This window comes from Falco cherrug, chromosome 9 (genome assembly GCF_023634085.1).
Source record: "Falco cherrug isolate bFalChe1 chromosome 9, bFalChe1.pri, whole genome shotgun sequence".
Lineage (NCBI taxonomy): Eukaryota > Metazoa > Chordata > Aves > Falconiformes > Falconidae > Falco > Falco cherrug.
The window spans coordinates 28,720,978-28,733,481 of NC_073705.1; the positions used below are offsets into that span (position 1 = coordinate 28,720,978).

General features: G+C 37.1%; 1 protein-coding gene across 13 annotated transcripts in view; it reads left to right on the forward strand.

Annotated features, from left to right (window-relative positions):
- LCOR (ligand dependent nuclear receptor corepressor) overlaps window positions 1-12,504 on the forward strand; it is an 81,281-nt gene that overhangs the window by 35,301 nt on the left and 33,476 nt on the right. For 5 of the 13 annotated variants that reach the window (XM_055719909.1, XM_055719910.1, XM_055719921.1 and 2 more), the window contains 2 exons: window positions 6,140-6,272; window positions 10,793-11,080. The exons of 6 other annotated variants lie outside the window; for them this stretch is intronic. In XM_055719909.1, the coding sequence (XP_055575884.1) occupies window positions 6,140-6,272; window positions 10,793-11,080 (421 nt within the window). Of the gene's footprint in view, window positions 1-6,139; window positions 6,273-10,792; window positions 11,081-12,504 lie in introns of those variants that run through there. 2 more of the 13 variants (XM_055719911.1, XM_055719920.1) reach the window with 2 other exon arrangements.

Below are 12,504 nucleotides of genomic sequence, written 5' to 3' on the forward strand. Positions count from 1 at the left end.
TATTCTGAAAAGATTAATTTATTTGTAGCCGTAGTTCTACTTGCAAATACTGAGCAAATGCATGGAATTTTTGGCAGTCAAAATACAAGACAGTTTTTGATAGAGAAATGGACTTAAGAGTCTTCATTTGAAAGGGATAATAAAATACAAAGTAAGGAGCTGAAATCTTCCCAGAATATTTTTGCCCAAATCCAGAGGGTTATGTGCAACAATGTAAAGCTTTTAGAAATATACATTTTTTTCTTCAATGATATAATGCAGAATACACAATTGCTTCAGTATGGTATGATCAGGGAACAACTAGTTACCTAAGGAGCTTCTATCAGGTTATTAATGTGGGTGCAATTCTGCATGGGTGCATTGATGGGCATGAAAGACAAAAAAGACACAGCAGCTCTAGCAGCCTGCTTGTAGTGAGAGGAGGTAGATTGGGTTCTATGGGTCCAAACCCAGTGAATTCTTATTTGGATGATCTGCAAATGTGGTAATTCTCAATTGCTTGTGGGCTTTATCCTTCAGAGGGAACATTTAAGGTAGTATAGTTTGCAAGGTGGTTGGAGTTTTTGGTTTGTGTGGGTTTTTTTTTGTTTTGGGTTTTTTTTTTTTTTAATGAAGCGTTTCCTTCTAAAAGGTTGTGGTACAGAGAAGACCTATCAATTCAGATGAACTGAACTTTAAGTGTATTTGACTTACCTCTTTTTAATTATGGTTCTTAATTTTTCAGTGTGACTTGTTAAATAGAGTGACAGAGCTATCATTACAGAGGAAATCTGTGGCTTCATGTAGAATGTTTGTATCAAATGAGGGTGTCTCCAATGTAATTTGCTTATAGCTGGAGCTCAAGCCTAGTTTAAGATATTTATTTTTTTTAGAAAAGATGCAGATAGATAAAGCCAGAAGAAAGCACCAGTAATAAGAGGGGGAAATTAGAAAAAGAATCCTTAAAGAGGATTCAGCTGAGTATATGCATTTGGAAAAGAAAACACTAATGTAAAGCTACGTGAAGCAATTCATATGTATTAAAAAAAAAAGGGGGGGGAGGATATCACAACTAATCTCATTGGTGAGAGCAGAACAAGAGGGATAATACTTCTAAGCATATTAACTATTTTGTAGATACATTTAAGCTACAAAAATAGTGAGAGAAAGTGACTTCTAGGAGCATATTTTGGAGTTTCATGCTGTTGATGGCAGAAGGTTGAGTCTGGTCTTCAAAGTACCATAAAATACCTGGGCTTCAGTGTAAGGACCGCTTGTGATTCTTTCAGTTGTGAAGAAGTGTGGTAGGGTACAGCATGTAAAGGAGTAATTTTAAAATTCAAAGTTACTCTGATATGATTGGATGTTTCTAAAAGCTTGTAAGTAGTTACTTTACACAAACATCTGAAAGGTAATATCATTCCATTACTTGATTATGATTAGTCATAATAACAGCCTCTGAATCTGGTGTCCTTTCATGATGGAGGAACATAAACAGTAAGACATAAACTGTGGTAAGTGTCTGAATAATTCTGAAGAGAAGCTACCATTATAATTTAAAGTGTTAACTCATAGCATAATTGAAGATGGCAAAAGAAATACATGAAAATGAGTTGAAGCTGCAGAACTCTTACAATTTTTGATGGCTTTAGAATGTGTTTAAACTGTGTGCAGAGCTCCTAAGTGTGCTGGAAGATGCTCTAAAACATTTTTAATGGATTTCATCACTTTTAAAAACTCAAGCATTTAGACTGTCAATTTTCTATTGGGTGGTTTTAAAATAATTTGATATGGAGGCTAAAACCTGAAGAGGCTGTTGTAGAAAATCTCCAGCAGTGTTTAGTAGTAATGCAGGGTTATAGTTTTGCTTGTGCATGAATATCAATGCAAGCATATTGTATTTCCAATGATTATTTTTTTTCTCACACACTACTGTTGGTAATAAATAATACTCAATATCTATGGATCAGCTACATTAAATTTCTTTTGAACTTGATAAATCTGACAGCAGTCATCTTAATAAGGAAATAATACTGTTTCTTACTACAAAAGTATGCATGTTCAGTAAGTGAGGGATGTCTTAAAACTAATTAAACCATCTGAGTTTTCAGTTGATGCCAAGCTGGGAACAGTTGTGAATGCTTTGAAGGACATGCTTAAAAATGAAAATTATCTCTCTGTAAATTTGTGAAATAGGACAGACAGACTTATTTTGTTGAGTTACAAGTGTCTGAAAAGTGATAGCACTGTAAAAGTAGTAAACTATTTTTGGGGCTATATCAAGAGAGGCATTTGTCTTAATATCTGAAGAGGAAAGCCTAAATGCAGGTGAAGCTTCATCAGGGTGTAGCAGTATAAACAAACTGAATAGCATTGAAATAAAAGCAACAAGAATGACTTGGTCTTGAAGGTAGGAGAAAAGACAGTCTCTGCTGCCTTTAAGGCTTGTCTACAGAAAATAGTAGATTATTCTCCCTTGTACTGGCTAAGAGTTAAAAAAACTGTGCAGTCTTAAGAAAAATGAAGTGTTGGAGAAGACAACCTAGGGATACTGAAACATTCATTTCTTACTTTGTGTCTGATTTTGCAGTGGGGTGGGAGGTTGCATTGTATCCCTAGGGTCCATGGGTTGGCCAGTCAGCCATGGGTGGTCTGTGGGAAGCCTTCCTCCATTTTCTCCTTGAAGATGAAGAGGAATTATCTCGTACTATTCTGGCTTGTGGACACTTCCTGCTCCATCTGTGTGCAGCCTGTGGCTTAAACATGAAGCTGCTGTTGCCCTATCTATACAAAACCAGCCTGCATCATACCTTTCTCTTTGTGACAGCAGTTTAGCATTTAGAATTGCTGTATTAGCATTTCCTGCAAGGAGGGTCCAACACTAATGCTGACAAGGCCAGGCTGTCCAGGATTAGGTGGTCTCTCAAGGTCACACACTGACCTTGCATTTTGAAAACCTGAGGTCTGTACTTCTAAGGCTCTTTGACTTAATTGTGTAGTTGTGCTGTATATCTTAATGTATAAAAAGAGCTTTAGCCCTTTCGCAGCATGTGCAAACCACTCCAAGTATCTTTTCCTGAAGCTATATTGTTCAATACAGGAGTATTGCATGTTCACTGATGGGATTCCAGGGATGTTCTGGGGCATGGTTCCCACCTGAAGAGAAGCACAAAGAGAATAGAATGAATCCTGCATTATGAACACTATGTAAAATTAACTGGTTGTTTTTTTCCCAGGGTATTTGTAACCAGTGACAATGCTATCTAAATATTGATAGGTTTTTCTTCTTTCTGCTGCCTACATGTTGGTATTGAAAACTTTGATGTGATTTGGGACTGCAGAGTGAGAGGGTAAGCCTGAAGATAGTAGATCCAAATAATTGTTATTAGGAAAAAACAGCGCACGATGTTTTTTTAAAAAAAAAAAAAAAAAAAAAGATGTAAAAAACCCACCGCAACAACAACAAGATACCAAAAAACTGAACCAACTACGTACCCCCACTCCCCAAAACAAACAAAAAACCCTTCACTTCTGGGAGTTGACTTTGAATAGCAATCACAATCAAATATTAGATGTAGAAACTTGGTTTCCTTCTAGGGGTGAACCAGCTGCAAAAATTGCTGGTATGATGGTGACATAACTGATAAGAAAATAGTAAAAAAATGCAATAAACAGAAATCTTTCCAGTATATTTTGACTCATGTAGTCAGTGCTGTACTGCAGATATCAGAAAATAGCTGGAGATTTTTCTTTTCTGTGCACAAGGTTAAATCCGACTCTCTTATATAACTGTATATAACATGGACATGCCGCTTATGAACTTTGTTTCCACCAAGCTGCTAGGCTGGTACTTATTATGTGTTGTCTTAGTTGTAAAAAGTACTAGGAATATTTGAAATGCATTGTGTTGGCCAAGGGTTATTTTTGTTCTAGGCTTCTTACAGAGCTATAGTCTGTCAAAGGGCAGAGTATCAGATCAGGTTGAAGGGGTAATGTTTCCTTCAATTCTGAATTCTCTGTTTGTCTCTTGAATTAAAAGAAAGGTTTTTTGCGATGGCTTGTGGGACTCTAGCTAGAGGATGCTAATTAACTCTAGCGGATCTTATCTAGCCAAATCTCTGGGCATCAGTTTGCAGAGGTTCCTTTTAAAGTAAAACTTAAAGCAGTTTGTCTGTAAATGCTTAAATATTCCAGTGATTGTTCCAACAGTTCTGTATGCCTAGATTACTTCTGTTATTAGTTAAATTTGCACAAATGTCTGCTTTTTACACAAACTGGTAAGCTGGGTTTACAATTAGCCTGATAATGCCTAAAAGATAATGGAGCTTGACTCAGAATGACTGTCAGTAACTAGGACGGATCCTGCATTAAACTTTGTTGGATGCAGAAACACAGTTTCAAAAAGAGGATGCAAGTATGCTCTATGAAGTCTCACCTGAAGAGTAACTCCTATAAAAATATTGAGCTTATTCTCCACAAGTATTTTTATTATGAAATCCTGTACAGATACTTCACATATTTTAAGTATCAGAAAAGTACAACTGCATTTTCAGTGGGTTTGTAAAATGCTAATGAACCGTGGGAGCACTATTACTGGTTACTGGTACAGGAGTACCTGGCACAGAGGTGAATGCTGTTAGTATAGTTAATCCATCAGTTCAAATTTTTATTCTTTAAGTCTATCTAAAAAAAAAAGCTAATCTTTCCTGTGAGAGCCAGCAGGTTTGAGAGCAAGCCTGGAATCTCTGGTAGGGAAGAAAGCATCAGTCACTTTGTGAGGCCTTTACTTCCTCAGGCCCTTACCTTCACAGCAAACACGTTGTTTTACTCTCCTGTCATCGCACGCTCCTCATCTTTTTATTTAGCATGAAATACTGCCTTGTCTCTGTACCCAGTCTGGTACAGTACCTCCCTTTACTTTTTGATAGAGAACTTTTGGAAGCTGTTGAATTACAAACCTGAGGTGAGAGCCTGTGTGGTTCAGGCCAGAGTCCACAGCATTTCATATTATTACCCTTTGCACGTAGTTCACGTGACTGCTGTGTTCGTTAATTTACTATGGGCTGGTTATGTAACCTTGCTTCATGAAATCTCTTGAAGTTGAGACAGCACAAACTTTAGAATGACTTCTTGTTTTCATTTATTGTGAATTATAAATGAATTGCCAGTTCTTTCCTTCCCTTCTAATCCCATAAGGATATGAACCTGAAATCAACTTGTACAGTAGAGGCCCAAAACCCAGACGTAATGTAGATATTATGGTAACTGATACCTTGTAAAGGTTAACAAAACAAAACACTCCCTAAACCCAAAGAGTGGTTGTGTATGCATTCCTGCAGTAGGTAAATACAAGTAACTTTAATATAGCTCAAAATGGAAGTGGAGGGAGAGGGCCAGAGAAGAAATCGTTCTCTAAAGCAGGAGCAAGGCATTAAACTGAAAGAAATGAGAAAAGGGTTGTGTGTCTGGGGAGGGAAACCAAGTGTTTAGTTTTCATGTTTTTGTAACCATTGTCTTCTCGTTTCTTGAGTTGTATTTAAAATGAGTAATTTCTCCTGGCATCTCACACAATTTAACTATCCTAAAATACGTGGTTTGAAATATTCTTGTAGTAACTCAGTTGCTTCCAGCTGTAAGAGATAGAATGAATTTTAATTCATTACAGATGTTGTAAGCAGCTAATTTAAGATTATTTCTCTTAAAAGTAGCTACTACTGAGCCTTTTCACAAAAGGACCTGTTTGTCGCTAATGCTTGGTCATTTGTTGCTCAGTTTGCATGAACATTGTGTAGAGTAAGGAGAACTTCCTGTGTTTTGCCTTCGACAGTTCTTGCTTGGAACTAAATAATAGCCAAAGAACAAGTGCAAGATGTGAAATTTGCAGCCAAATGTTGTAAAATATCTGTATCTTCTTCTTTATACTGGCCTTTTATTTCCCGTAATGTTATCAAATCTTACAGGCTTCTGCTGCATTTACAACAAGAAAACAGGACAAAGTACAATGTTCTGGAGCAGTCAAAAATAAGGTTGTCATTTTAGTAGATTCAACTCTGTGCTGAGTGCCTAACAAAGTTTTGAATTTAGTGAACTATTTAATGCTTAAGGAACTTCATTAATTTTGGAGTCAGGAAGATCTTACAAATATTAAATATCTTTGCAGGAACACTTAGTCAGTCTGGATGAGCCAGCCTCGGAAGCTGGACAAGAAGCTCTGCTTAGACAAGAGCAAGCAAAAATCATTCGTTTTGAAAGGCAAGCGGAAGAGTTCCTCAATGCAGTCTTTTACAGAAAAGGTTGGTTTTAATGGGGATGGGGAAATGATATCTCTTGCTGGTCTTTTTGCATGCAATGCAGGTATCAAAGATCTGACGTTCAAGTTGTCATTGTGTGTGCAGTATTTCTCAGTTGTCTAATTTTATATATATATTTATCAAGAGCAAATATTGACTCTCAAATGATGTAGCAATACAACAGTGTGGGCTTGTGTCAGAGGAAGAGAGTGTAACATGTTTAACTCTAAAACAAATCTCTCCATGAGAACACTGGTGTTTTGCACTTTTGGAGGAATGACTCAGTTCTTACCCAGCAGAACTGTTGCCCTGAAACCAATGTTTAGGTGAGAGGGCTGTTTGGAAGAAAGGGCAAGTGGCAGTGGTGGTAGTAGATAGGTAATTTTAATTTATTTTTTTTTTAATGGGATGTGTACTAGTGCAGTTTTTCTTAAAGGTCAGCAGTCTTCTCACTAGGGTCTGTAGTGATTACCTACTCCACCTCTAGCAATCCACAGTATAAAATATTGTTGGAATAGTGCTAAGGGTGGGGGGGTATATGGAGAATTCAAAATGTGATGAGCAAAGGAATTGGAAAAATCAGTGTTGTAGAATATGCTGAGAGGAATAACAGTAGCTCAATGCTAGAAAATCCTCAAAACCTCTTCTGGAGAGTTATATCAGTTAAACTGCTCTTAGGAAGGCACAAAACTCATTTCACTGTTTTCTACCAGTCTGAAAAATGGGAATCCAGAGGTTGCTTCAAAATGCATCCTGAATGGAAGTAGACTGTACTTATCAGTCTAACCCATGTGTGAGAAAATCTGCCAAATCAGTAATTCTGACATGTCTGCTGGGGGACAATGCAAGGCTTCAGTTTAACGAACTGGTAATTGCTGTAGCCAGTCCTCAGCTCTTCTTCCTAGTGATCAAAATATTTAAAGGTGTTTTAAGCAGATAACAGTATCTTAACCTGTCTTTTATGACTCAAATGAATAAATACAAACTATATGTTGTGATGTACTGCATAAAGTATAGAAGTATGTGGGATGGTAGGAAGGATAGTTATTGCATTACTACTGATAGCTGAGATTATGCTTTTATTCCAAGTCCTCTTCAGTGTTTGGGTTTTTTTTTTTTTTTCTTTGAAGGTTAAGGTTTCCTTTTGCTTTTAAATTTATCCTATCTCTAAACCTGGAAGGGATTTAAGAAAACAAAAATCTAGAGAAAATACACTTTTTTCCATATTACTGTAGTGGTGAGAGAAAAAATTGCACTTCCATCACTTTCAGTTTGTTTATTAAAGACTTCAATCCCTTTAACATTTTTAGATTTTTATTTATGACCTGCATGTGTGTCTTATTAGAAATGCATACTTTCTTAATTGTTGGAAAACCATTGCCAGCTACTGTAGTATGCCAGTGGGGAGTTTAACACCTTGTCCGTGGTCAGAAGCACAGAATGAAGATAATGAAACCACTTCAGATGTCGAAGAATCTTTGAGAATTTTTTTAATATGCTCTTGCTTTCCTTCCTCTGGCGAGGCTGTGCTTGGTGCAAGAGTAATAAGGGAGGGGAAGAAGCCTGGCAGGAAGTTTCCTTAATAAATCATTGCCAAGCTTGGCTGTATTTAGATTTCTTGAAAGGTTATTCTAATTCGTGCCATTGTCATAAGATCCCCAGGCACTGTCATACCAAAGAGGACACAAGTGGTAGAACTCTGATACTCCTACGTTGTTCAGAGATGCTGGGCTTTCTTGGCTTCATGCCACCCATTAGTTGTGTTTGGGTTGTTTTTTTTTTTTTTCCTTTCCATCCTTATTGCTAGCAACATTTGAGACTGGTATATTGTAGCTCAGGCAGATCAGACAAAATGCAGATGTTCTGTGAGCAGATGCTTGTTGCGCATCAAGGACGTGCACTCATATACTTAACATACGTAGGTAATTAGCAAGATCAGCATACTTCCTGAACAAGTTTACCGTCCATTAATCTTACGTACTTTCTCTCTGCTTTATGCCCACATCACTCTGACTCAGTAACGCTTCTTTCAAATATTCTTACTTTCCAGTGAAAGCAGAGTGGTAGTACCTAGTTGCCTGTTTCCTTTACCTTGTGTCAGGATAGGACCTTCTTTTGATGGTTTAATGAAATCCTACTTTTTTTTTGTTTGATACTGCTCTTTTAAGATTTCAGTGTAGATAAAACACAAAAAAGCTATTAAGGTTTTAAAACTCTTGAGGTACTGCTTTAGACTCTTTGTAGCCGATAAATATTTGCTGTATTTTTCTTCTCTGAGGACTTCTATGTTTTAGTTAGTTTTATTTTTTTTTTCCAAAAAATATCTAGACATGTAGAGTCAAAATAAACATCTGGTTGACTTCAAGTGATGCTGCAGAAGCACCAGCAAATATTTTCAGCTCGCTTTTGAACAGCTTTAATCCTTAGTGTTCAGGTTTTATATTAAACAAGAAGCCTTTAATGTGCTACGTAACTACCCTTCTGCTTGGAAATTGAGTTTTGTGTCCCAAGTTAGTGAGTTTGTCTTGAGCAGCACTAGAAAGCTCTCGATAGTCACTCTGTGATGATTCTTGAAGTTGTGCATTACAAAGATGCATGGCCATAGACATATGTAGTATTTTCTACCTGAATTTGGAAATGCGTTCAGCTGTAAGCATTACCAAATTGTACATATGAACATGGGTGCACAGTAAAGTCATGATTTTTCTTCAGAAAACACAGGTGCCATAGAGCTCTGCATTCCTGCCAGCCACCCTTGTATGTGCTACAAGCACATGTTGAATAGTTGGTATCACTGTGATCATGCCATCCGTTTGTGCCCTTCTGGGCTTTCCTAGAGCCTTTCATAGGTCCTTCAGCAAGTTATAGTAGAGAGGTTAGAAAATGGAATAAATGTCACTACAGTGGAAGAAAGCCCCCACGCTTCTCCAGGCTTGTGTCTTTGTGGATAATTTGGGAAGAAAGTGAAGTATAAATGTACCCAAATTTAATTCTTGGCAGCTTCTTAAAACTCCCGCGCCTCAACCTTAGCAACAATAAAACATCCTGTAGATTTTACAAGAAAATGATTACCTATTGACATAAATAGAAGTTTACAGCTATTATACCCCTATAAGAATACGCACGGTGACTGTCTAAGGTCTTAGCTTTAGAAAGCTGTGCTTAGCAGGAAAGAATTTGGGCTTGGTAAGCATTTAAAGCTCAGAATGGTTTTTCATCAAGAGACATAGTAGCTGCTTACTGCTGCTCTCTGATTTGTGGGCAACTCCATGCTCAAACCTTCATGTCAGTCATCCTTTACAGATAACTAAAGCTGGTTTGTTGGATTGATGCACTTTTGACAAAAATGGGGGCAAAAGGCAAATTTAACACTGAAATGTCCCACAGATGATTTTGCTAATGCTTCTAATAGTTCAGTCTCAATAGATTACCTTTCAACCTGGGCAATTTCTTTAAAGAGGAAGTAAACACTTTTCTGTTGTTCCCTTGGAGAGCTGCTTTTAAACATTTGTTGGGTCTTCTACTGCGCAATTTTCTCTGAATGTTTCTTCAGAAATAGAAAATCAAGCCTTTTGAGCCATTTCTGGAGTTGTGTGGTTGTGTTGTTTTGTTTGGGTGAGTGAGTTGGGATTTTGTTTTTTTTTTCTGTTTGTTTGTTTGTTTTAAACAAACACAACAAAAAACCAAAATCTGGCCAGAGAATACAATCAGTTTTTGAGGCAAAGTGGCAGGACTTAGCTTCTGTGATTTAGAGTTATGGATTTGATTGGGTTACCCACATCCCCAAATACCTTTGTATTTATACACTATTTCATATAAATAAATTGGAATGTCTACCTGTTCCATTTCACATTTCTTACTAATAGATTTAGCAGCTTTTCTGGAAATACAATTACTTTTCATGTGACACATACTGGTTTTTTGTATATGTGAAAATTCTTTGGGTAATTCCTGATGCTGCATTGATAACAATCATAGAAATGTCAAAAGGAATAGACAGAATGTTATGGAAGACACTTGAACGTTTGATCTTCATGTGAATTATTTTGAAGAATCAGAACTAGAGGGCTTTATTTCTCAGTAAACTTGTAGGGGACTGCTGCAACTTTATTCTCCTTTCTCCCCTTCTGTAGGTGCAGGTAAGTTACTCATTTCTTCCACTGAATAACCTGTTCAGTTTTTTTGGAATGAGCTTCATTACTTGGTGCTTTTCTTCATGGGTCTAGCTCTTCTTTCCATTTCCACACCTCTTAAAGGTCAGATATATCTATATTTGAAAACAAAAGATGAGATTGCATATTTCTCTTAGGAAGTTGTTATTTTTTGGAAGGTTGTACCAGAATTGGTAATGGTTCTTGTTCAGCTGTTCTAAGACTAAAGTACATTTTTCTACAGAAACGATTTTATCTTTGGCTTTCTTCCCCACCCCACCTCATTTTTATTTTTTTTAATAAACAATGACTTAATATAAAAGCTGTTTTACTTGAAGTGCTTCCTTAAAAAAAAATCTCTAATATTTACAGACAGTCCTAGGGTCTCTGACCCCAATATTCCCCTAGTGGCCCGTGAGATCATGCAGCGAATGATCCGACAGTTTGCTGCTGAATATACCTCAAAAAATAGCTCTACTCAGGACTCCAGCCAGCCCAATAGCACAAAGAACCAAAGCCTGCTGAAAGCATCTCTGGTCGCCTCCTCTCCCACGGCTGCAACTGCTCAGAACCCTGTGCTCAGCAAACTTCTCATGGCTGACCAAGACTCACCTCTGGACCTTACTGTCAGAAAGTCTCAGTCAGAACCTAGTGAACAAGGTAGGACTCTTATTAGTGTCTTGCATCCTACGGCAATCCGTTAATGGCATTCGTGTTGCAAAACCAGATAATTAGAAAGCTGCACTTCTACATAAAATGTAAAGTGGAAAAGCGGTAGATGTTTTTTACAATAAAATAATGACTAGCTAGGTGTGGCTGGGAGAGAATAGACTTCTTGAAATAATGTAGGCCCATAGACATGAGTGATTCTTCTGAAGAAGGGCAAAGGGGGTGGATATGCTCCAAACTCTGGAGACAACTATGCTGTCCCTTCTTGGAGCTGCAAGAAGCAGTTTGCCAAAATAGACTGTATGCTTGCTGATAAGGCAAGTTCACATGGTCATGAAAACCATAATGTTGTCTCCTTTCTGAAGATGAGTACCCAGTCTGACCGAAGGACTGATTGATTTTCTTTCTGGTCATAGTGTGAAAACAGTATCTTTTAAAAAGTCTGTAAGAAATTGCTTTGTGTGAAGGCTGAAAAATGATACCCATGAACCGTAGAAAACTTCCAGGTTTATGCGTTTGGAAGGAATGTCTCTTTTCTACCTTAAAAATAGACTTGTTCTGCTCAGCACAGATTGAATAACTTGTAACAGTGTTGCAGAGCCTGTTTTAATATGAAAACCTTGTTTTCCATCACAAATGTTTTTTTTAACAAGCAAATTCTGTGTGTCTATAGTATGGATTGGGGTTTTTTCTGAAACTGTTGAATAGAGGTTATAAGTGTATCGTACCAATAGGATTAAAATTAGCCCCTTTACCCTTCTTTAGAAATGTGTGTCTGAAATCATTCTATCAAATACAAAGAGGCTGTCCATCCTCAAGTGGAAACGGTGCCTTTAAAAACACAAGCCTTTTGCTAGCTATACACATCTATAGGTATCCCTTTATTCTTTGAACTTGGGTTTATGAAGTCTTTTGTAAAAAGGTTAATTTTATGTGTCCAACAATATGCAGCTTGGGCATCTGGACACTTATTGCATATCGAGTACTTACTGAAAGTTGTCATCACACATCAGTTACAAAGGACCTGTACATTTAGCTGACAGGCATTTGTTTCTAGCAAATTTTAGAAATGTATTTCATGAGTGTCCTTTGCATTTACGGTTATAAACGTTAAACTGTTCTCATTGTGAAGCTTTTTGCTGAAAGAGAGAGGGAAAGAATCAGTTCTGCTGCTTTTTTTTTTTTTTTTTTTTTTAATTGGAGGATTGTATGGTGAAGAAGAAAGCATATACATGAACTTTTTTTTAGCTACCATGTGACGAAAAAGCTATAAGATCATTTATAATGTTCATAACACTTGTGGAATTAGAACATGTGCATATTAACTTACAGAGTAATCTGTTTGGTGTAATTTTTTTCCAATTTACGTTTAAAGTAATTGGGAAGAGATTTTGTCGAACTGGTTAGGGAGAGAT